Source organism: Ursus americanus, chromosome 12, assembly GCF_024610735.1.
Source record: "Ursus americanus isolate L20-20 chromosome 12, mUrsAme1.1.p, whole genome shotgun sequence".
NCBI classification, from domain to species: Eukaryota; Metazoa; Chordata; class Mammalia; order Carnivora; family Ursidae; genus Ursus; species Ursus americanus.
Window position 1 is genome coordinate 30,293,518 of NC_142138.1, and position 26,254 is coordinate 30,319,771.

Genomic DNA, 26,254 nt, shown 5'->3' on the forward strand with positions numbered 1-26,254 from the left:
CTCCCTTTCTAGCCTTACCACTCATAGCTCTAGATTCCTCTCTGATCTCTGATCACATCATGGTCTTCTGCACATCCACATCCTTGGCCACTCTCTTTCTTCTGCCTGGAGTGTCCTGTCTCTTTCTTCTCTGCTTGGTGAACTCTTACTCACTCTTTAAGTTTCCAGACCCAAACTGAACTCTACAGAATCATCCCTGAGACCCATAGGACCTTGCATAGACCTCTGTTATAGTTCTTATCATACTTCTGTGATTGTTCACAAGTTTCTCTCCTGCCAGTGTCTCACTCTTGGTCCCTCCAATGCATTCTCCAATCCCTTTCTCCTCTTTTCTCTCTCTCTCAGTCTCTCCCTGTCTACAAACTCCACTTATCAACCTGTCAACTGCTAGACAAGCAGTGACTGTCTTGCCTCAGAACTTAGCATAGTGCCCCACTCAGAAAAGATATTAGATAAAGGTCCTAATGAATGAATTTACTGCCCTGAATATGATTAAAACTACCCACCTAAAGGCAAACATGTCCAGATTTCAGATTAGTCCATACTGTGGTTTAATTGCTTTTCATGTGCTAATTGTTTGTTTGGATGGTGGGGAGAGTTACACCAGGGCAACAAAAACCAGGAAAACCAAACGGGGGGAATTTGATGATGCTAAATTGGCCATGGAGGGCCAGAAGCCAAGCCTGGAGTGGCTCATCCGGTCCTGTACGTGGCACAGTCGCTTCTGTGACTGCTGCACATAGGCCCGTGGAGATGGCTCGTGGGATGGCTAACACAGCACTGCAGTAGTTCCACGGACGCTGGCTTTAGAGTCAGGAGGGATTTGGATCCAGGCTTATAGGTCTCATCTGAGGTCATTGCCCTAACTTCCCTGAACCTCAGTAGCTACCACTGGGATGGGAAACAAACACTCCCCTCAAGGGTTTTGTAGGAATGACTAGGATAATACGTATGTAGTGTTGAGCCAGACCCTTGCATGTGTTTGTCAAATGGGAGCTACTTCATGTATATGTTTAAAAGGCTGTGTGTGCATGCTTTAATCTGGAAAAAAATACAGGTGATACTTCTAACACATCTGACCCAGTTCCCTTGAGCATGGTTCCTTTTCTTAATTTCTTAGACTGGGGACCAGACTCTCATTCCTGAATGCTGCTGATGCTGAGAGAGATGTGCGGTTCAAGCCAGTGAACTGCAATTGTGCAAAGTGAAATTATTCCTAAAATTTATATCCTTGGGGGTATTTAAATAGCACTGTCCAAGGCTGTAAACACAGCTGAGAAATGCTGTTATTGCATTTAAGAATCTCTTTTCTGTAATATTAAGACATTGTGACTTAATTGGTAAGCTGTTCTGTGATAGCATTCAATTTAAATGAGGTTTGTGGAGGGGAGGATCATAAGGCAATCTTTCATGGATCAAAGATTGCTGATGAAGTCTACCTTATCGCCGTGTGTCAGAAATTAAATCACTGTCTACTGTCATGAACCGATCGATCAGATTCTCTTTTCGATGGTAGAATACCAGTGGGAGGAGGTGGAGAAAATGAGGATATCAAATAGAATTTTACCACTCCTGCATCGTGTAGCTTCTTTCCAATATTGGAAGTGCTCTGGCTCACTGTACTGGGATATTACCAGTCAGGATTTTCATATGAAACACATGCACATACACTCCCTCCAAGACTGCAAGTCTGAAGGAAATGTAATATAGAGAAGAGTATAATTTTTGTCTTAAAAAATATCCCGGGAGGCTTGGGTTCTACAGTTAGGATTATTTCCACCTTAAACTTTCTCCTGCATTGTTTTCCATCAGTAAATTGGTAACAAACAATATGCCCTATTCCCTTTCTGAAGAAGGAAGTAGAAAGGAGTGTTTGCTGAGTTCCCTAAAGTTCTGGACAAAAATACTGTCATTGATGTCTTTTGGCTCACACGAAGATGGAGGAGCTCATTTAAAATGTGAGGCCTTTCACTATTAAAGCTTCACATGAACCCGAACTGACACAGAATCAAAGCTTTTTTGAGACCATGACAGAAAGAGATTGATTATGTCAACACGCCAGGTCTTGAAAATGTGGGGAAGCATCCGACTTAGTATATTGTGTGACATGGCTAGGCTGTATCTCAGACTTGGTCAAATGACAGAATTCTTTTGCTATTCCTTATTTAAGATGGGCTTGATTGGAGCATGGCCTCCCATGGAAAATTACTGATGCAGTTACATGAACCCTGATCACCATGGTGACATCTAACTCTAAGCTTGGCTGCAAACATGGTAAGACAAGCAAACCAGGCGTCATTTACTCTTTTAGCACAGGAGGCCCCGCTGCAGAGCATTCTGACTTCCTTAGTTGCCAGGATTCTAGCAGACGGGATGGGCTGTTGGGGTACAATCTGTTCCCCATACACTGGCTTGCATCTTCCGGGGCGGGGGGGGGGGTGGTTTGTGGAAGGATGGTGTGTGCCGCACATACCTTGGGATCCTTGAAAGGGTTCTCAGTGGCCAATCAGCGTTTTAAGGGAAAAGGTGGTAAATGAGGTAGAAGACTTCTGTGAATGAAGTAATGGTCTGGAAGGGGCGAAGCTTGGATTCACATTCTGTTCATTTTCTCTGTGACCTTGGCAAATGACTTTATTTCTGTGCTTTTGCAGATGGAAGGAATCATGCAAATGGTCATACGAAACCTTGAAACCATAAAATGCCGTAGAGTTCTAAATTTATGCCATCTAGGGTGTGATTTTCCTCTGTTCTTAGGACAGTTACTGTTTCTGGGTGTAAGTGGATCAGAGGAGAATAGTACTCTAATGCTCTGAGAAGAAAATGAGTGTTAAGCTGGATATTGGTGTGCTTAGCTGCAATGAAGGAGGCCGCTGCGGGATTAGTGACTCACCCTTTATCAGGGTGGCAGAGCTGGCTCTTCTCCCCTGTTCGGTGTGTTGGAAGTCTTTTTTTGTGATAGAGGAAAGTGACAATTATCCTCCTTTTGTGGTGGTTTCCATTTTTGGTAAGCAGTGGGCAGAGTTTACATTGGATATGATTTCAAAGGCTTGTTTTTGTGACCAATTATTCCCTCCTGACAATGGCAACATGGTAAGGGGGAGACTGTAGTTGGCTTTTATTTTACCAGGTTCAACCATCTGGAAAGGCTAAATTCAAGGACTAAATTCAATGTCCCATAGACATTGGGAATCTAGTTATTGTCACAGTCTGCCTGGGAATTTCTAGTCTTAAAACCATCCTGAATTTTACATTAAGCTGTTGGGCCCTGTGTGTTGACTACATTCATGAGTCATTTTATCACCCTCCTCCTCCCTTAGAGCCCCTGAGTTATTTGGGCTTGGGAGGAATGCAAACTATTTTTAATGCAGGGTTAGCTTGAGCTCAATTATTGCTAAATGATAAATTTTGTAGGAAAAGCAGTGCCACACTGAGGCCATCTGTATGCAGATTTTGAATTATCTGCTCTTTTGTTTTATCTATTCTATAGCACTTTCCATTGGTGCAAATAAGAAAGAGTCAATTGAACTTCCTGTCTGGAGAGAGATAAACCGAGATTGGGAATGAAATCTTGCAGAGGTTGCAAACTGGCCCTGGAAGGCTGAATTCGGCCCCTGTATATATTTGATTTGGTTGTTGCAAATTTAAATTCAGCCGTATTTAAGTGGCTTTCCAGTGCAGTTTGTTCCAGTCCCCATTGCTCCCTGCTTGTTTCACTGCTTTATTGCCTCCTGCTCCCTGAATGAACGTGAATTTTCAGCCTCTGGTTGAAAGACTTGTTCCTACCAAGAAGCTATGTTTTATGCTAAGGACTTGATCTTTTTCTCTCATGTGCCAGGAAAGGAGAGCTACCCCAGAATAATAGTTGAAACTGAAAAGGTGGAGAGGAAAGAAGGATGAAAGCATAAGGTAATAGTAGGGAGGGGGAAAATGGGGCAGTGCTATTCAGCGGGTGTGACGTTTCGATTGGGCAAGACGATTCAGTTCATGATTAAGTTCTGGTGCACAACATTGTGCCTATAGTTAACAATACTGTATTGTACACCTGAAATGTTGAGAGGCTAGATCTCTTCTTAAGTGTTCTTACCAAAATATTTTTAAAAAAGCAAAAGATAACATAAAAGTCAGGAAAATAATGATATAAGGAAATACAATAGAAATCAAATACATTTACTTCTATGAGAACTTCTATAAAGGAAGAGGAAAAATAAAGTATAATGATACAGGACAAAGATAGAATTAAAGAATTAAAGAAAAACTCTCAATGATAAAACACACACACACAGAGTAAAGTACAATTAGGAAATGCTAGAAAGGCTTTCCAAGTCTAACTTATTTAACTAGTCAGGAAAAAATACAGGTACTTGTAATATCAAGCTTAGCAAAATTGAATCCAATATTTTAAAGGTAAAAATTAAGGTACTTTAAAATAGTTTAAATATGTATTTCTACTTTGTGTACATTTGACTTGTTCTAACAAGAATTAAATTACCTTTGTAATTTAAAAAAGAAAAGAAAAAGGTAATGGTTTTCCCTCCCTCTTTCTGATTCTATTTCTTTGGAACAGCCATTGTTGAATTGATTGCAAATCTATTCACTTTTTAAAATTGTAGTAATTTTTGAGGGTAATCTTCATGTAAGGGCAGTCCAGCTATTTGTAATATTCTTTAATCATAACAAAAAGACACTAAAACTCAGGCAGCAAGAGACCCCCATTATAAGTGCAGAGAATAGCAATGGGAAGAAGGGAAAATTCCTGAACAAGTTGCTTCACAACAGGGTAGCTGTATGTTAAAGTGTATCATCAGTGGCATCCCACTGCTTCCATGAGTTTAAATTGTATTGACCCCCCCCCCAAAAAAAAACCATAAGTCACTTAAAAAAATTAATTTGGAGGATACATGTGTGTACATTAGAGTTTTTGTTTTTATTTTGTTTTGTTTTAGTAAGATTTTAATGTATCTCCTCTCCCTGGTATTTATCATGGGTTCACAGGATGGCCGCAGATATCCCCAGTAGGAGTACGTAGTTGGGAGTACATCATGAAGTTCTGAAAACATAAAATTACTTGGGATTTTTTTTTTTTTTTAATCTCCAGGAGTCTTGAGGAAACAAGTGCTGTGTAAGTTATAAACAGGACACATTGAACAGTGATTTCACAGGAGTGGGAAAAAAAACACAACAAACCCAGTCACAAAAGTTAAAATCAGAGTAATCTGAGGCATTCACAATACTTTGAATATCCTGTCCATATTCAGGGCTACTGATTATATTTCCAAAGAAACTTACAAAACCAGATGTCTGGTTGGCAATTCATTCTGATGAATCTCCAAATGTTAGCAATGAGAAAATCTGACAGTTGTCAAAAGCAGCTAGTTATTATGAGTGAGACAGGGAATTTTTTCCCCTGTTGCAAGTATAGAACTCTTACAGGGAGTCATTGCATCATGATGTCATGTTTATAAAGAAGGTTTCAGAGCGTATGGTGAAGCCCCCAATTTTTAAAAGTGACAGTTAATTTTCCTGAATGTTGGAAGGTGTTTTAATACCTCTATTACACATATACAGTTTTTTTTATCACCAATCAAAATGTCTTGATATTTCTTAATTTAAAAAAAACTGATTTTATGAGAATTACATTGTCAAGAATTTACATTGCCAAGAATGACATTGCCAAGAATGACACTGATATGGCTTGTAATAGTGGCTCTGAAGCCTGTGTGCCTCAGAATAATTTGGAGGAACTTGTTAAATATATAGTCGCTTGGGTCCCTCCCCACTCCTGGAGATTCTGATTTAGGAAATCTGGGGTGGAGTTCAGGCATCTGTGTTTTCAACAAGGGCAATTCTGGGCCAAAGTCAGGTTTGAAAAGCACTGGTTTGCATAGCCCCTGATCTAGCTCAAAGAATTTTCTAGTGCCTTTCCGTAGTTGTGCTCTTCAGCCATAGTAGGTCCTTGTACTGCCACGCATACTCCAGTAAATGTCTCCTTCATTTGCTCTGTCATTGCCCCTCTTGAGTCTCTGCTTATGCTCTGTCCCTGTCTTTTTGGCCTACCCCACTGTTCCCTAACAGAAGCTGGGAGCTTCTAAAATGGGCCGAGATTCACAGTTGATATAAACCGAGAAAAAATGACAGGCTATTCTGCTGAATGACACTGGAATAAAGGGTGTGTTAGAAGCCTGATGATGTTATTGTATTTTCTGTCCAGTATCTTTGCACTCCTGAGTGCTTTTGCTTTCATTACATTGAATCTTATGCAGAATCACACCCTATAAAGCAGATGGATGTGGAGCTGCTCTGGCTGGCAGCCCTGCCCATTTGGCCTGCCTCTGACTCAGACACTGTGCGTGGGCCCCGTTCATGAACCTGAAAACTGCCGTGACCTTTAAGCTATAGTGTCCCATCGAAAAGCAATAAGCATATTGCAGTGGCTTTTTCATGTTTAAAATTGTCGCATGTAATTGATATGTTCTCAAAGTAGAACTGGTCTTTAATTAAAATGATTCGTGTGTCATCCAAAGTGTTTTTCATCATAAACCAATCTCCAACTTCTATAGTGAAGTTCAATTGTAAAGTAAGATGAGGTGTTCAGTTTCATTTTTGGGGGGAAGAAGATATTCATTCAATAAATATTTATTAAGCACTTGCTAGATAAGATACAATTCAGCTTTAAAAGTAGAATGTACGCCCTTATAAAATTACATCATCTTTAAATTGGAAGGTCAGATATTCTCTTCAAATATTGCTTCTTCAGATCTTTACTTCCTTAGCTTTTTAAAGAACTGGGTACCTTTAACATGGATGGGTTTATATTCAGATGATAATTCCAGAGCCATCAGGGTTTCAGGTTGCTGGGGAAGGAAATCAATTTTATTGTCATTTGAAGGCTCCCTTGAGACGAAGCAATAGTGGAGGAAGTAATACAGTCTAGAGTGTGGACTTTTCAGCGAATTGGAGTTTGCTTAAAAAAATAAATTATCTCTGATTTAATTAAATTTCTTTTGAGCGCCTGCTCTATATAAGGTATTGTAGGAGGGCTGGGTGTGCATGGGATTGTAAAATGTGGCTTCAGCCCACAAGGGGCTTGCAGTCTAGCTGGAAATAAAGATCTGGCAATAAGAAAACACAACGAACTCAAACGAAAGGGTTGGAGTTTACGTATGACAGGATGCATAATATGATTGAAGAAATAGAAACCACCAGGTTACACAGCAGACCTGGAAAACCCAGCAAGGTTGTTTCGGATATATTTGTGGGCCCTCGAAATTTAGTTCCTCCAAAATTTTCTAGTGCATGGAGGGCATCAGAGAACTCTAAACTCAATCAAATGTGAGGGGAGTATCTTGTTTCTATGAGAAGATTTATATTCTCCCCGCCTTTTCAATCCTGTTTTCCTATATTAGATGCTATAAGCAAAACCTCATTCAGGAAAATAAAAGACGAATGCATGTTCTGGAAGAATATAGAATTATGATGCTCAGCTGAAATGGCCATGATTTCTTTTAGGAGATGAAAAAATTATGTAGGTGGGAAGCATTAGAGTGAAATGCTCTAGGTTACCATTTTCTTACAAAAAAATCAGAAGCAGCTGCAGCAATCGACACTTCTAATGGCAGATGAAACTGAATGCTACATACATTGGGGGACCAAGGACCACCCGGAGGCGTAAAAGGAAAGTGATGAAGAGCTCTTCGTGGGAAGAGCATGGGCGTGGAGGAGAGACTGCGTGAGTCTAAATCCTGGCTCACTGCTTCCCTGGAAATGGTGACTTCACCTCTTCCTGCTTCATCACAGGCATTGTTGGGCAAAGCGCTCCACATGGTGCCCCTCAACCCACCAGTGGTCAATAAATGTTAGCTGTTTTCACCGCCACTGGCACCCTCCTCTAATAAAAATTAAGCCCAACTGTCTTGGATAAGCCCATACTTTAATACCAGTGGCCCCTTTAAATAGTTTAAAAGAAACCAGTACTCCATCGATTGCATTGACGAGATAGCGGGTACAGGTGCCGTGATCTATATGGTTTTGACCGTATCTCTGTTAGTATCTACATACTGGTGCTGAGTACTCACACTCTGCAGTTGAATTTAATTCAACTTGGGCAGTAGCATTTTCATCGTTGAGAAGCTTGTATTTATTTGCTCTGAATAACAAAGCAGCTGGGGTCGTCCAAAAATCCAGGAATCTTTGAAATTAAAAATGTTCTCCTTTGTTCGTATATACTTGTTCTGGAACCTACAGTGACCCTCCTGAGGGTGAATAGGGGCTGATCCATCTGTCCTCCTTTCTCACTCTTGCTCTCATTTTGCTTTTCCTTTTTCCGGCTGAAGCACGGAATAACTGGGCTGTATTCATTGAGCTAATTACCTCACCTGCTTCAGGGCCTTAGAACCCAAAGACCTGTGGGTGATCTGTGATCATGGCAAGCAGGAAGCTTTGGGGACCATACTTCACATTTGAAATAGTCCCGATTTGAAAATGTGGGAGGGAAGCCGAGCAGCTAGAGAGTACCATGTGGCTGCCTAATCAGAAAATGTTGAAATGGAAAGATGCTGGAATAGAAAATCAAATGTCATTTATTCATAGGCCTACGCTTTCACAAGTACCTTCCTGGAAGCCTAAGCATATTCTTTGTGCTGGTGGCCTTTTAAATGTCAATCTGAGAAGGATTTCTGTTTTTAGCAAAGGCGGATCTCTAAGGCAATTAAAAAATAGTTAAAGTAGTAATCGTTACGTATCGAACACTTGCTACATGCCAGGTACTGTGCTCAACACTTTCTTTGCATGATGTCATTCAATCAGGACATCCCTGTGAGGTGGGATCTTCTCATCATCGTTTTGCAATTGAGGCAGCTGGGGTTTAGAGATACGTAACTAGTACAAGGTCAGAGGTAGTAAGTTGCAGAGATGGGATATGATCCTGGATCTGTCTGACTGCAAACCTTATACTCTTAGCCGCTTTTCTATACTTCTTCATGTATGTTTCATGGGGTGCAGTTTATACTGGAAGGATATTTTACTTTGCTGATAAATCAGAAGGAGCCTAGAGAAAATTAGGTACAGACACGGATTAAATTTAATGTTCTCCCTTGTTCCCTCATTTTTTCATTTAACAGTCTTACCTTTTTTTTTTTAAAGAGACTCCTTTTTAAACTTAACAATATACCAGGAACATCCAAACAGGTTAATACATTTGTGTCTCTCTTTTAATGGTTTTATAACATGGTTTGGATACACCATAATTTATTCCATCATTCTTTTGTTGGATTGGATACACTATAATTTATTCAACTGTTCTTTTATTGATGGGCATTCATGTTGTTCTGTGTTTTTTTTTTTTTTTCAAAGTAGGTACATTTTCCATTTGAAAGTTGCTGCTGTCTGCATTGCAGCTGCTGTATGGTAACGACTGTGTATTGGTGATGTTTGGACAATCAGGAGACATGGCCCAGTGATGAGCACCTAGGTGGTAGAGTCAGTCAGATGCTGGTCCAAATCCTGGCCTACCACCCACCTGCTGTGTGACCTTGAATAAGCCATCCAACCTCTCTGTCTCAATTGCTTCATATGAAAAATGGAAGAAATAGTGCTGCTGTCAAGGAATAACCCAGAGAACTAGCAGAATGCTGTGTGTGGTGGGCTTAGCACAGAGCCGTGCGTGGAGCAGGTGCTCTTAACAGGAACAACCATACTGCAGGGACCCAGCAGAAACGTCCTCTAACACTAGGACAATAGTTCTCCGAGGCCAGGACCATGTCATTTATCTTTGGGCCTGATGTGTAATAGAGACTCAATAAATATTTGTTGATCAAAGAGATTTAAAAAAGGACTACTGTTCTGGGCAATATTTGCCTCTTCTTTCCTATATCTTTATTCTAACAAATTTCTGGAAGATATTCAAGAGTATCTGGGATGGAGAAGCTCTAGAGGTTTAAATAATTTTGCCAAGGAAATGTTTTTCACATGGAAAAAAGATTGGGTGAAATTTATAGAGATCTTGCCTCCTAATTTTCATTTGCCCAAACCATGTGTTTATGACTCCAGTGTCTGGGCTCTCAACCACTAAGCCATATTGCTGCAATAATGATGATATGATGATAGCGAACATTAACTGAGGACTTATTTGTATGCCAAGAAAATGTGTCCAGCATCCTTTACCAACCATCCCCTAATCATCATAGCAATCCCATGAGGAAAATACCCTCCTTGTCCCTATCTTATACTTGGGGAAACTGGGACTCTTTGATAAACCAAATTTATTCATGTTAGTGGAACCATGACTCTAACCCAGCTCTGCCCATGCTAATTTCATGACATGCTGTTATGATTATGTATTATTGGGCCGAATATTTTAGAAATTCGTATTTGTAAAGATATGGGAACCTTTACTGTAAGACTTACAAGAGTAAAGGAGGGATTTACAGAAGGCAAAAAGAAGAGAGTATAGCTTAAAACTACTCATTAGTTTTGATGCCTCTTCTTTAATATTGATATTTGGATGATTTAATTAAGTGTATGATGAAAACAATACTGCTCTGGCTGCTTTGTATGGACTAAAGTAGAGGTGGTAAAGGCTAGAAGCAAGGAAAGCAGCTAAGATGCTGTTGTAGTCTTTAGGCATGAGGTCAGGAAATCTGGGATGAGAGGGGTGGCCGTGGAAATAGAAACAGATCAGCAAATGTGATAAACAGGATGGCAGGACATAGAGTGGATAGTAATTAGACCTTTATCCAGGAGTGGATTGTGGAGAGTGGAGAGCGTGGCTCATCGTCCCTCAGAATGTCATCTGTCCCTGGGGATTGAAAAGGTACACCCAAACATTCCCTATTTCCCTTTCCAAAACTTTAGGGACCATTCACGGTCATAGTTCCCAACCTCCGGGAGTGTGATATCTCCTATTTGTCATGTTCTAGCTGGGGAAGCTCTTCCTTTTCTAAGGCTCACTGAGAAAGGCCCTACCTGTGAGGATATGGCCTAAGAGTACCTCGGGCAGGGATTCTCAGGAGCAGTGTCTTAGCTGAGTCACCATGTTTCAGTTCTGATCTTTAATTTTGTGAGTATTTTCAGGTGATCCAGTTCAGTCTCTGCCTCAGGAAAACTAAACTGGAAGAACAATATAGAGGTTATGGTTCTAATCCTTTGCGGCTCTTAACTGTGTGGCCTTGGGTAAGTTACTTAATCTCTCTCAGCTTCAGTTTCCCCATAATAGCATGGGATTTTCCTTGTAAGTTACCATGCTGATTAAATGCGTGTAAAGCACTTGAGTAGGTGCTTGGACCATAGTAAGTGCTCAATAAATATTATAGGCTGATACTATCATGATTGATCTCTAAGTCAGAATTTATTTATGTGATATTCTTTTTGTAGGGATGTCACATCTCAAGTCCCTATATCAAGGGCTCTCTGTGCTCTCTTGTCCCCTCTTCTCTCCCCTTCCCACCCCCATTCTCTTAAGGGAGTTATCGAGAAACTGAACTGCTCATCAAAAGGTAGCTTAGTGAGCATGGAATCGACAGAGATAGGAGGTTATTTAAGCATGTAATCCTGAAGCTCTGGGAAAGTGACAAAATAGTCATGCCTCACAAAAGCAGTTACCTTTCTGGTAACAGATTTGGTTTCGGTCCTCAGCTCCAGTGTCTTATTCCTTTGGAGACTGCTGGGTGAACACGTTTTGCCCCTCTGAACACGTGTTTCTCTCATGCTGATACCTGGCAGTTGATATGTTCTTTCTGTTAATGTATTAGAATCACTCATTAAACCAAAGTCAGCATTGCCCTTCTTGTGGCCCAGGAAAAGCACTTCTTGTGTCTTCTATCTGTTGTTCCCAAGTGGTGTACCATTGCAATACGATTGTTACTTTGTACAGCATACAAAAACCATGGAGCTGGAAGGAGCCACAAAGATTACCTCTGTCCCCCTCATTTTACAGATGAGGAAACCTACTTAAGTCATAGTCTGAATTCTATTAGAACGAGCAGAGTATGTGTCAGGAGGCAGCTGGGGTTGGCTCTAGGCAGCCACATCAGCATAGTAGTAGTAACTTCAATTTTTCTTCATACTGTGCTGAATTCATTTGTTATAAGGAACCTATCTGTCTCTATATATTATAGTCATCAAATTATCTTCAGTAACTAGGTAGGTGTTATTAGTTTAAACCTTTAAGACCCATGAAAATACTTTGGTTCACCAAGCATGTCCGCCATACGCACTTAAGGAAATTCTTCAGTGAATGGTAATTGTACTAACTGCTGCCCTACTCTTGTAATATCTTCTATAAAAATAATAATTTGTGCTTCAAATGTCTCTTTCTGTGAGTTGCTCAAAGTACTTTGCCGGAATGACTTACTTAAATCCATCCTTCAAGATGGTATATGGAAGAGCTTACAGTGGAGTGGCTCTGTAGGAGGTGAGGAAGAGTTCCAGGAGCTCCTAGAATCCAAACCGAAACGTGGTCTTGTTCAGATGTGATCCTCATTCATGAGATTAGAACATCAGCTTATGTGTTCAAAGCTATTTCATAGTTATTGAATTAATAAATCTTCATTAAACTCTTCTGAAATAGTAATGGGAGATACTGTGACATTAAAACAAGATGGAGATGTCTTTTTTGGCTTGAAAAACACCAAACTGATCATTGATGAAACTATACCCCATGACTGTTGGCTATAACTTCAGTGCTTTTTCTACTAGGTTATTTTACCTACAGATGTGTTTTCCTTGATTACATAGTGGTACTTTTAAGGAGTGGCCTTTATCCTTCTGGATTACAAAAGATAAATTATCAGTGCCTTATATGAAGCCTGGTAGCTCTTTCAGGGACATCAAGAGAGCATTTACAGCATCCAGAAGCTACAACTCAGTGCCATTTTGCTCCAGGAATAATTATACAGGTGATATTTGACTTTGACAACTGCTTTGAAGAAAAAAGGATACTTTGGCTAGAGTAAACACAATTAAAATTTGATATGGCAGCTTTCAGTGAATCATGGGTTTTGTGTGGTTTTTTTTTTTTTTTTTTTTTTTTGGTTTGTTTGTTTTTTCCACAATTCAAGTTTTTGAGACCACTTGTGGCTGCATTGGCCTTCCAAGGATACCTGTAGGCAAGTCATGGTGGCTATGCAGGGTTGTAATATTGGTACAATGTCATGCTCTAAGCATGTTATAACATAATAAGCCAGCATTGCAATAATTTTAAATCAAGACTACTAAATTCAATTGTAACGTTTCATTTTAGTGCACAAACATTTCATTGTCCATCCGTGTTGCTATTTTCCTTCCTTCCTATGTTCTTTCTGCCCCTACTGCTCTTCACATTGATAGGCTGTGAAAATGTATATAACCACAATTGCAGCCGTATTTCCTTGTAGTTCTATACCACAAGGCATATATTTTCATCAAAATTAAAGTAAAATAAGACTGAAAATAACACACAGAGCATTCTCTTTATCATTGGTTCTGTGGCTGGCATTCATTGAACTAATTCTGGTGTGTAAGAGCAAGAGATCCTGGCTCAGCTACTTACTGGTTGCATGACTTGTTCAAATCAGTTTCCTTATCTATAAAATAAGGAGGATAATACTTGCCTCATAAAATAATTACAAGGATTAAAAGAAAGTGTGTATGAAATCTCAAACTTAGGGCCTACTATAGAGTGTTTTTCAATAAATGTAAATCTCAGTGTTTCTCAAATTATTGTATGCATAAGTATCACCAGCAGTGCTTATGAAAGTTTCAGATTCTTGTGTTTTCTCCCATCCCCTGCCAGAGATTTTGATGCAGTGGACCTGATTAGGGACCAGGAATCTGGAGTTTCACCGGTAGATGGTCTGAGGATCATATTTAGAAAAATCATGCTTGAGGTTCTAGGCAAATGGACTATATAATGAGTTCTTCCAACTTTTCTGGGCTATGGTCAACTTCCCTCAATTTTTCAGAGAAAGAAATTGTAAATTCCAGGGGTCGCTTCACCACCTGCAAATAGCTAGTAGTGGAAAATTGGATGTAGTGGAATTCATTTATTCCTTCACCATGTATTATCAGGCACATTCTCTCCAGCAAGAACCTCTCCTTGCTGCAGGGACCACAGTGGCGGACAAGGCAGGCATGGAGGCACAGAGCACCAGGTAAGCAACTCTCTCTCCTGGGAGCCTAGAGCTCTATTTCCCAGGACATCTCTTCCTCAGTATCAAGATGACTCTATCAAGTAGGTCTGTAGATCCTTTCAAGTCTCCCCTGCCAGGATTCTTGCCCTTAATCCAGAAAGATGTTGGGTCTTGGAGGAAGTTGTCTTAGAGGAAGTAGAGCCTGAAGTCTCTCCTTTGTTGGGACCAGACCCTGCATTCCTGGCTAAGATCAGATTTACTGTTCTTATCATTACATGTTCTTATCTTCGGATGGACAGCAGAGGTGACCTCCCACCTATAAAGGCAAGGCGCTCTGATGCCTAGAGGAGGAGAGTTGGTTGCTCATATAGGGCCTGGACTAACCTCTAGCTAGTAGGTGTCATCTCTTGTTCTCATCTCCCTGCTCTGTCTAGATTCTAGCCACCCATCATCTGAACTTCCTGCTGCCATTCTCCCTGTGAGCATTCCAGCCAGTAACTCTGCTCCCTTTTGTCCCACTGTGGGCAGAAACAATCTGGAATGAAATCTGACCTCTCTAGCCATGTGTTAGATTCTGTGGCCACCTATAATCTTAGGCTCAGCTGCTCTGTAGAATCAGTCACAAATGGCTCAGTTAAGCAGTGTCTTTGGATTGTATCCTATGGAGAGCCATGCTCAGGTCTCTTTGAAGGGCAGCATGGTGAATGGTGAGAGAACTGGGCTGAGAGCCAGCAGTGGAAGCCAAAGCCCTTCTGCTCCAGCCAGCTCCCCAACCTTGGCCAAGGACCACATCTTTCTAGAGAATTCCAGATCTCCTTCCAGCCCAGAATTCCCGTAGGGCTATGTAGCCGCACCCCAGGAGATTCTAAGCCAAAGGTGAATGATGGTCTGGTGAGTCCAAAGAAAAGACCCGGAGACAGAGACCGAGACAGGTTTATTGGGGAAACTTACGTACAAGGGAGTCCAGGAATAGCCGACTGGACAAGTGTCTGCTGCTGGATCTATGTGCAGCAAGCTTTTACAGTGTAGCAGCTTAGCCTAGCAACTGTCGGTAGCCTCTCCCTCCTTACACAGCCAGGTTCCAAGGAGATCAAGACCTGCCATTCCTGGCATTGTCTGAAGGACATGCTCCAGAGTGCTGAAGCCACTGAACACTGAGCAACACGTTCTTCTACACATTCTGTTTGATGGAAGTATGGAGGGAGGTCACTTTCTCTACCTTCTCAAGATAGTGGTTACCAGGGGCATTCGGGGTATGGTGCACAAACTAGCTATCCAGCAGAAACCATACAGGGGCAGTGGCAGACAAGGACCTATGTTAAGATCTCTTTCCTAGGTTCCTGACCCCCTTGTCCCCAGTTACCTTCTCCAGATTATGGGTCCTCAAGGCCTGACCTCTTGGTCATGACCCGTTGCTTGATGGACCCGTGGAACTATCCATCTTCTCTTTCCAGCTCATAGTGACCTCTCTGGACTTGGTCACTCATCCGCTTCACTTAGGATCTTGCTAAAGTTGCCTGCTCTGTTGCCTGCCTTCTCATCCTGTCTAAGCACTGTCCTGCAGCTGTCCAAAGTCAGACGGGGCAGAACTGCATTCCTCACTGTATCTCCCTCTCTTCTTCCCTCTTTCCTTCTCTACCAGTGAAGAGCAGCTGTATTCCCCTCATTGTACTGTTAACCACTTTTCCTTCAGGGCCCAACTGAAAATAAGATCAAGATTCTGAAAGGAAAATATGTCAGTACTGAGGCTGAGTATGAATCTGATCTTCATGATTCTCAAATTTTTTAAAAAAATACATATTTTCTGAAGAAAGTAGACTGTTATCTTAATTGTCACCCCTGTAAAATTGCTAACGGTCAGAGGACCAAGAAATGGCTTTGTTCTGACTATGTGTGATATGCAAATGAAACGAATTCATGGCAAGGAGACCCGGGCTTTAAAATCAGCTCTTTGTGAATCGAAAGCAGCCAATATTCTGTAAATCCTCCCTAGATAGGGTTTCTTACAGAAATACTGGCAGTCTCTGTAATGACTGTGACTGCTTTGATATGAGGATGTAGTCGATATCTCATGAAAAAACATTCCAGCTTTCTATCTTCTTCAGTACAGAGAGGAGGGGAAGAAGTACGCGATGTTCTCATGTCCATCTGACTCAGCGACCAAAATGCTTTATAATTTTTTAATTGATTTGTCTGGAGAGAGCCCATTCCCTGTAGAGCTTACAGATCTCCATTTCTGTAGGGAAAAAAATGGTAGTCCTGTCCCCACAGCGGCTTGAAATTCCATTATTGATGTGATAAGCTCTTTTTTCCTCATTCTGATACAGATAAGGTATTGAACTGAAGAAAATGCACGAAATACATCTTTCTCCACTAATAAACCGAGAAGTGGTAGTGGTGCTGTTTGTTAATTCAGGATTTGTTTTGCTTTGCCGGATGGATTTGCCGTTAATTTCACTCAGGCCACACGAGTTCTACATCAGGGACACACAGAAATGGAGGTGGGGGGGCGCCTGGGTGGCACAGCGGTTAGGCGTCTGCCTTCGGCTCAGGGCGTGATCCCAGCGTTCTGGGATCGAGCCCCACATCAGGCTCCTCTGCTATGAGCCTGCTTCTTCCTCTCCCACTCCCCCTGCTTGTGTTCCCTCTCTCGCTGGCTGTCTCTATCTCTGTCAAATAAATAAATAAAATCTTTAAAAAAAAAAAAAAGAAATGGAGGTGGGATTTTCAAGTAGTGGCCGGTATTTGTCTTGATGGTGCTTGATGCAGATTTAAGGGAGAGGAAGAAGCAAAAACCGTAACATTGCACTGGGGTGCTGGGGCCAGGAAGGACAGTGACTGTCGCTCTGAGCGTGGCCCAGGGGCAGCCAGCCCTTCCCCTCAGCCCCACACCCAACTAGTCAGTTTTGCACGAGTCATCTTGATTTGAAGAGAGAAAGAAATTGGGTCCCAGAGTCTCTAAGCTGAGGTACTTATGCACTAAACTCTAAGAGGCATTTCATTTTTAACTATCTTCGCGTTTCCTGTAGTTTGACAACAACCCAAATCAAGAAAACACTTCAGGAAGAAAAGTAGATCTTCTGGAAATTAAGGGCAGTACCTGACAGCTGAATGAATTCCACCTCTCTCCTCTTGTTTTGATGGTATTGTTTTCCTTTATTCAGCTTCGGGTGGTGTGTCCATCTTCCCAGGCCCAACTGAGGGCTCCTTTGTCACACCCCTATGCCTCCAGGGACCACCCAATTTACTTTGTCACCAATACTGCACATTTGGGCACTTTATGATGCCTTGTAGTGCTGTCTCATGTTTAATTGCTTCATGGGATTTAGTGGTATCACTATAGAAAGATTGTATTTCACGAAAGGGAGGAAATTTGACTTTGTTTTGGTCTCAGGCTCTAAGCTATGGTCAGCTATGGGGAAGCTGGGAACTACATTCACAGCCCATCTCCGCTAAGTATAGACCTGTGTGGTGGACACTGTGGGTCGTGACCCCATTCCTGGCTTTATTGCATTGTTTCTTTTCCTCCCTCCCCTTTTTTCTTGTTGTCTGTCTCTTCTTTCTTTCAATCCTTGTAGAGATTAGGCAGTATAAATAACCTTCTATATGTGAAGCCAAGGGTCATCAACACAGATGCTTCCAGCCTCCAGGCAGGTAATGAAATGACTCAGCCCAGGGAAGAGGGTATGACCTGTCTCTGCACAGCTCCTGGCACTGGTGGCCGCACTGGAATGAGAGCCCATTGTTGCCAAATTTTTAGATTTTTCAAGAAAGTCAAATCCGGTCTTAAGTAAATACCATAATTTTTAAACATAGTCAACAAATATGTGTGTATATGTGTGTGTATGTATATATATTCCCTCGTACCTCTATCCCCACCCCCAAATATGTGGCTGCCGTATTCAGCCTGTGCACCACTGTTTTGCACTGTCTGCTTTAAAGTTTTATTTGATAGCTGCCCAGTTATAATGGGATTGACTATCCTACCGTGGCTCTCTTAGTATAAGGCCATGCATATTTGGTCACTTGCCAAGCGCTGTTTGCTGATCAGCAAAAGCCATTGAAGGATTCAGAAAGGAATAGGAAGAGGGAAAGCTAGTTGCTTAGTTCCGTAAAGAGCTGGGCGGTGTCGTATCCACTATGAATACACCGTTCAAAATCCAGGACCTTACTAATGAGCTCTGTCTTCCTTCTCAGACTAACTGCTCCAGAGCCTAGTGACTTAGCGGGGAATCTAAATGTATGTTTGCCTGGAACCCAGCAAGGCCAGTTCCTCTCTTTCGTCCTTGCATAAGGCATCAAGTTGAGAATCACAGCCGTGCTTCCAAAGTCAGGCTCACGCTGACGTTTTATCTCCAGATGAGGGATTCGGGAGCATTTACATTGGTGCTCCCCAAATGCTGGTTCCTGAGAAAATTTCTCTGACCTACATCTCATGCTGTGAGAGAAAAACAAGTATTTCATGAAGTTAAAATTATTAAGCTTATTTTGTGATTATGTACCTGGTGTTTCCTGGGAGTGTGTCGGAATATCCAGCTGAGGTCTTTTTAGAAAGAGTCCATTTGCTTGATGAAATAAAAAGTAGGCAACCTTATAATGGTTCCTCCCATCTCTCTTTATTTCTTTATTTCCAGATTGTGTGGGTCTGTGACATCAAAGTCTGTGAGCAGACTTGAGCCACACCTTCAGTTGATGAAATGTGTGGAGAGGGAGGGAAGGGTGGGAATGGCAGAGAGCCCCAGGGGCAGGAGGAGGAGGAGTGAAATTGGTCACCTTTGCAAAAGGAGTATGTCCTCATACAGCCCACATTTGAAAGAGATTTATCCGAAAGCTGTTGCAAGCAGCTCAGGGTTTGGGTTTTTTTTTTTTCGGGGGGGGGGGGGGCTTGAGAGGGGGTTTTGACCTTTTCTAGTCTTTGAAAGAGGATGTATTACTCTTGAGAAACAAAAGATCTTACTGTCAGCATACCTTGAATTTAGCAAACAGACCTGGAGATGGCCCCAAGGGATGATGGGCTCAAAGAACATGGATGATATCATGGAACTTTGACCTATTTCATATGAGCATCCCCGAGCCTGCTTTTTGGGACCGGCTGCTTTGTTTGCTTTATAAATTAATCCTCCTATCGATTCCTTACTTGATGGCTGTGGAAAAGAAGTCTCCCTCCTGTTTGAACTCACGTCTTTGTGGGCTACTGTTAATAAAGGACCAGCCTGCTTACCACATGAAAGTCTCCCTAACCCTCATTGATTTGGCAAGTGACTTCCTTGCTGAGAATTTTCCAGGCTGCTGAGTAGATGTAAAGTGGTTTGCTGTAACAGTAAAGGTTAGAAGACAGGATCCTAGCTCCATTCTGAAATGACACTTAACTGGTGTTACTTCTTGGAACCAGGAGAACTTATTCTAGGAGATAGAGAAATTATTCTTGGAGTCCTAATTATTCACAGTTGTTTACTGCGTACCCCCTGTGTGCCTGGCTCTATTTCAGGCACTGGGGCTGTAACAGCCAAACCCACAACATGGAAGTACATTACATAGCATGTGAGAAGGGGACAATTCTATGGCGAAATGAAGGGTGATCAGGAGCATGGGGAAAGGGATTGCTATTTAAGACAGGGTGGTCAGAGTAGGTATCCCTGATTAGGTGACGTTTGAGTGACGACTTTATTTATATTTTAAAAAGATGACTCTGGCCGTTTCTACTGGGAAATGACCACCAAGGAGCTGGCCTGGAAGCCCAGAGACCTGTTAGGAAGCCATGGCAATAATCCCGGTGAGAGAAGCTGGTGGCTTGGAGCAGGGTGGTAGCCATGGAGGTGGTTAGAAGCGGTCAGGTTACAGGGTATTTCGCAGGCACAGTTAACATGGATTTCTGATAGATTTATAAACTTATAACATAGGAAGGAACTTTAGGGATCATTTATCTCTCTTCCAAGGCCAGACAGGGAACATAAGTAAGTGAAACCAGCTGCGTGACGGTAGGGGCTTTTAGAAAAAACAGAATGCTATGCTCCATTGCATTAAAAGAAATTAAAACATTATGTGAGCCAAACTAAACACATTTGCACAATTGGCCTGTGAACTTCCAAACTGCATCCTCTCATAGTCAAGCCCTTCATTTTACAGATGAGAGATCTAACGTCATAGGAAGTTCATTGACTTGTCCAAGGTCATTAGAGGCAGAATCAGGATGAGAGCCTCAGGTTTCCTTGTTTGTAGTCCAGTGTTCTTTCATTACATTTGTACTTGAACCATGAATCGCTTTTCAACTTAATGTCACTTTGAGTGAGCCCCAGCAGAGTTAGAATGCTCTTTTTAATTTTGTTCCAAGGAGGCAGCTTGATGTATTCATTTTACTATTTCCTTCATCTCTCAAGTGTCCTCTTCTTAAACTTCAAGTCTTTCCTGTCGCAGCCACGCCGCAGAACACCATTGGGGCTGACTGACCCAGTCAATGTGTGTGCCTTAGGAATTGTGAGCATCGAGAGGATAAGGGGTAGCTCTGCGTCCTCGCTAGTTTGGTGGGCACTGCAGTGAGGTGATGGGTAACAGACAGAGCTTACATAAAATGGGAACAGAAGTTTGTACTTGTACCTTAGGGAACTTGATGGACAGATCAGTATTTACATAACAGATAAAAGGGGAAGGTGTGGGGAGAAGAGAACCATTTGAAAAGTGTTCAGAGGGTTCAGTTATGGTCCTTTCAGTGACAAGATGTTCATTACATTTATAAACCTAAAAAAATTATAACACTTTTTCTATTATACGAGAAATACATCTTGGTATATAGAATAATTTAATGTATTTGATAAAGAGGGTATTGCCAGGGAAGAATGTTGAGAAAATTAGCTGTCTGGGGAAACATCAAGTTCTATTTTCATCTCATATCATAGACAGAAATAAAAATCTCGGTGGATTAGAATTTAAATGAAAAAAATCATAAAAAACTCTAAGGAAATGTAGTGAATATTTATTTGATCACTGAATAGTGAAGGATTTTTTTTTTTAAGATTTTATTTATTTATTTGACAGAGAGACAGCCAGCGAGAGAGAGGGAACACAAGCAGGGGGAGTCTGAGAGGAAGAAGCAGGCTCCCAGCATAGGAGCCTGATGTGGGGCTCAATCCCAGAATGCTGGGATCACGCCCTGAGCCGAAGGCAGATGCTTAATGACTGAGCCACCCAGGCGCCCCTGAATAGAGAAGGATTTTAAAGGTTTAAAAACAAAGAAAAAATAGGGGAAAAAAAACCATAATATTTATCACAAAAAAATTAAAACACAATCAGAAAAATATTTGTAACACATATTTGACAAAAGGTGAATAAGCTTAATGTAAAGAAGTTTATATACGTCTTTAGGGGAAAAAAACCCAGACATCAGTGGATAATGAAGTTGAGAGGAAGAAGTCACAATTCACAAAAGAGGAAATGAAATGGCAAATAAACTTACAGGAAAAGGTATAACCCTCTAGTAATCAAAGAAGATGAGAACTAAACTAGACCAAGACACCATTTTCTGTTCAAATTGGCAAAGGTTAAATAAAATCCTTAATACTTAAAGATAACAGATTAAGATAGACCCTCTTGTACATTCTTGGTTTATCAATGTTTTCTGTTCAAATTGGCAAAGGTTAAATAAAATCTTTAATACTTAAAGATAACAGATTAAGATAGACCCTCTTGTACATTCTTGGTTTATCAATGTTTCCTGGTATATCAATCTAGAAACCAATATGCATTGAGATTTTTGGGATATTAATATCCATTAATCTTACTTTTGAGACTTTATTCAAAAAAGAAAAAGCTAAAATTTGAGCCAAGATTTACATCATAGCCTGATTTACAAATGCGGAACAATTGGAAACAATCTAAATACCCATTCAAGATGTGTAAGTAAATTTTGTTATATTCATTTGATGGAATGATGTTCCTGGAAGTTTACCTCCCCATGCACATGGTACTTGTACCACTCCTGTGCTTTATATACTATGAAGGGCTATTGTAAAAAAATCTCTGACCATTTCCAAAGCCAGTGGCATGTCACTACTTCTTTGTTCAGTGGGAACACGTTATATGACTCAGAAGTGAGAGTCCCATTTATCACAGAAATTTTGGAGTGTACATAAAACTAAAAGTGAGGAAAAGACTAGCCATAATTACAACATCTAAAGTAAGACATAGTTAATATTGTAGTATTTTTCCTTGTTAATCTTTGTAAAACATATTGACGGAGAGAATTTTACCTGGTTGTCCTCTCTCAATAATGAAAAACCCCTTCAAACTATGCTTAGATTATGTATGTGTGCAGTTGTGGCTGCATATATATTATGTATTCTTTAAGCAAGTTTTATCCTAATTCTCCAACTCAGTACTAGACTCTGAACCTATTCCCACTCATATTCAATTTTTAAAGTTTTTATAAAGATTCTAATTTACTCACAGCCTTTTAAAAACACACCTGCTAAGCAAAGTGAGGTTGGAGGATCCCGCTGTGAATCTGTCTCTGTAACTCTTTTAACAACACAGCGTGCTGGAGCAAACATGAGCAGTCCTCACCAGCTTGCCCCCAACCTCTCCCAACTTCTAGTAATTCAGGCATTTCACTTTGCTCAACCTTACCTCTGATCAGCCTCTTCTCCCATTACTCATCATTCCACATCAGGAATCCACTAGTAAGCAATTCAAAAACCTTGAGTGGAACATGAGTTAAAGCTGTTTCTACGACCCAAACTTCTTCAATCAATAAAAGAATGTCAGCAGTTCTATACTCAGAACCTATTAAATTCTAATATTATTCTGATATTATTTTTAAGATGCTATTCCCAGTCCTCTCTGTCTGATTTCTAATCTCCAAAGGAAAGAGTAAATGCAAACATAGGCATTTTAAGGGTCTGAGGGTCGAAAGGGGATGCATTTCCAGAGTGCTCTCTTACTGTTTTCTTGACAAACTCGTGTGATTTAATGGTTACTGGTGGAGACTTTCACCAACAGTTTGTTACTATGACAGCAGAAGCATTCAAAATTGGGGAATGTCAAACTTCATCTTGTGGTGAATTCAAACCTGGCGGAAGGCCATTGCTTCACTAGGAAGTGGGAAAATGTTACTCTCTGAGGGGGCAATAAATGGAGCCTAGAGTTCTTCTTTGTACGCGGAGTGAGAGGATGACAGTATGGCGTCCCTGTAGACAGAGAGGCTGGCCGCCTATGCTCTATGGGGACAGTGTTTTCTAAAATGTGTTTAGCAATTACAGTTTCTCAGCTTGTGATAGATGTTCCTTTAGAAAAGTTCATCGCTTAAATGCATTTAGGGGAAGATTCATTGGAGGGCTTTAATATTCTAAGGTGCATTGTGAATCAATAGGAACAGGTTGTAGCATACATTTCCTAAACATGCATAACCATGAAACCTTTCTTCATGAGAGAGTAGGGTTTTCTAAAGCTTACTTTGAGAAATTCTGTGTTGGAGCTTTGCCAGTGTAGCTGAGTTGAATCTTGGTCTATAAACTGAAATATGCAAGACATTGCACATTTTATTTTTTGAAATGTTAAATTCTGATTTTAAAGCTCCATCCCTCTTGGGTGGCAGGAAGTCTAAACTTGACCTTTGTTGGGGCTGTGCCAAAGTTAGTGCTGTGCCAAAGTTCGATCGTTGCTCATTTGTCTGTACTTGACCAGTTGTCTCTGGTCCCAGATAGTGCCTAGGAACCACCCTCAGGTCTTTCCTGGATAATACTGGAGTCTCCATGGTTGGAGATGTGGGTATAGATCTTTTCTTTTTACTTGACAGTTTTCTTAGTATTTAAGAAAATTATCTCCTCCAGTATTTATTTTTTTTCAAAGATTTTTATTTATTTGAGAGAGAGAGAGCATGAGCAGGGAGAGGGGCCGAGGGGAAGGGAGAGGGAGGGAGAGAGAGAATCTCAAGCAGACTCTGTGCTGAGCGCGGAGCCCAACTCAGGGCTTGATCTCATGATCCTGAGATCATGATCTGAGTTGAAACCAAGAGTCAGACACTTAACTGGTTGAGCCACCAAGGTGCCCCCAGTATTTATTTTTTTTAAACAACAAGGGGATTTACTAACCTCTTTATCTAGCTTATCCACTGCTAGTGCAAGTTTTAGGACTGGTTTGATTCAGTAGTTTACCAGTGTCACTGTGGTACCGGTTTGATTCTTCCATATTGTGTTGACTGATGAGGTTGATCCTAAGAGCTATTCCTTTTTGGAGGATGGGGGGAATAGCTAAAGCGATTCCAGACTTTTTATTTGCATACCACATCTTCCAGAAGGAGAGAGAAACAGTTGGCTTGGGGTAACTTCTCAGAATTTAAAGAATTCCTCTCCTATCAAACTTCTGTTAACTTCTTATTGGTCTTCATTGGATCCCACAAATTCATTAAAATTATTTTGAAATATTTTATACATATAAAACTGTATGTAACATATAAGATATTTGAAGAATAATATATGTAATGCAAACCCACAGAGCTACCACTCAGCTTAAGAGCTAGAGTACTATCAGTTCCGTTGGAGGCCCTTGCAGTGCCTCCCACATTCACTGCCTGAGATAAGGTTTCTTTGTGTTTATCAATATCTGGCTTTTCTATATAATTTTATTCTCTCTCTATATTCCCAAACAGTATATTAGCATTGTATGATTTTGAACTTTATAGGAAAGATATAATCTATGTATATTCTTCTACAACTGGCTGTTTTCATTCCACGTCATTTATGGGATTCCTCTATGTTGATGGATGTTTTCATTGCGATACAGCATTTCATTGTGTAATTAAACACAGTTCATTCATCTGTCTACTGTTGGACCTTTGGTTGGTTCCAGTTTGAGACCATATGAGTAATGCTGCCAGACATCTCTTGTGTGACCTGGTGCCTGCGTGGAAGGAGTGCCACATGTACGTAGATATTTGAGAATGACATTGCTAACTGAGATCATGCACTTTTTTTTTTTTTTTTAAAGACAGAGAGAGAGTGCGTGAGGGTAGGGTAAGGGCAGAGAGAGAGGGAGAGAGAATCTTAAGTAGCACCATGCCCAATGTGGAGCCCAGACATGGGACTCAATCTCACGACCCTGAGATCAATCATGTCCTGAGCCAGAATCAAGAGTTGGATGCTTAACTGACTGAGCCACCCAGGTACCCCATCATGCATAGTTTTTAATATTACTAGATAATGAAAGTTATTTTCCAAAATAGGATGAAATTCTTTTCAATACAAGCAGAATATAAGATATGTTGTTGTTCCACATCTTTCCCAATGTTTGGTTTTGTCAGTAGTTTAAATAATTGTCACTTTGGTCTGTGTAAACTGTGATTCAGTTTACTTTTTGACAAATTAGGTAGAAAAGATTTTTATTTGTTTATTAGTATTTTTATTTCCTCTTTTGTGAAATATCTGTTCATGTCTTTTACCTATTTTGCTTTTGGGTTGTTTTTCTCCTCTAAATTGACTTAGAGAAGTTCTTATATATTGTGCTTACTAATTCGGTGTCGGTTATTTACGTTACAGAATCTTCTCCCAGTTTGCAATTTATATTTTCACTGTTTTTCATTTAAAAAAATAATGTGTTTTAGTAAGTTAAAAAAAATTAGATGATTAAATCTATCAAAGTAGTCCTTATGATTTATAGTTTGATGCTTTATAAAAATTGTTTCATACTACAACTGCATTTTATACACACATACACACACACACACATGCATACACACTCTAACACACACATACATCTTTAATTGATCTCGCCTGAAAGAGAGATCCTATTCCATTTATTTATTGAAATGGCTATTTATTGTCTCAGCACCATTTATCTTTTCCCAATGATCTGCAGTGGCATCTCTGTCTCCTGTCAACTTTCCATATATGTGTGGACTCATTTCTGGGCTCGCCATTGTGTGCTATTGTCTGTTTGTCTGTCTTTGTGGCAGCAGCACACTGTCACTAGCTTTAAATCTGATTAAGCAGGTCTCTTCCCACCTCCCGACCCCCTGTACCTTGTTCTTCAGTAGTGTCTTGGCCATGCTGGACACTTTGTTCTTTTGCATAAACTTTATAATGGGCTTGAAAATTTCCAGTATTTTTATTGAAATACACTACAATTATAGATTTGGGGGAGAATTGATATTTTCATAATTTTAT

General features: G+C 40.6%; 1 protein-coding gene across 10 annotated transcripts in view; it reads left to right on the forward strand.

Annotated features, from left to right (window-relative positions):
• ST6GALNAC3 (ST6 N-acetylgalactosaminide alpha-2,6-sialyltransferase 3) overlaps positions 1 to 26,254 on the forward strand; it is a 514,884-nt gene that overhangs the window by 162,363 nt on the left and 326,267 nt on the right. For 2 of the 10 annotated variants that reach the window (XM_045801995.2, XM_045801994.2), the window contains exon 2: positions 2,171 to 2,274. The exons of the other annotated variants lie outside the window; for them this stretch is intronic. In XM_045801995.2, coding sequence (XP_045657951.1) covers positions 2,272 to 2,274 — 3 coding nt within the window. In that variant the 5' untranslated portion in view covers positions 2,171 to 2,271. The remainder of the gene's footprint in view (positions 1 to 2,170; positions 2,275 to 26,254) is intronic. 10 annotated transcript variants of the gene reach the window in all.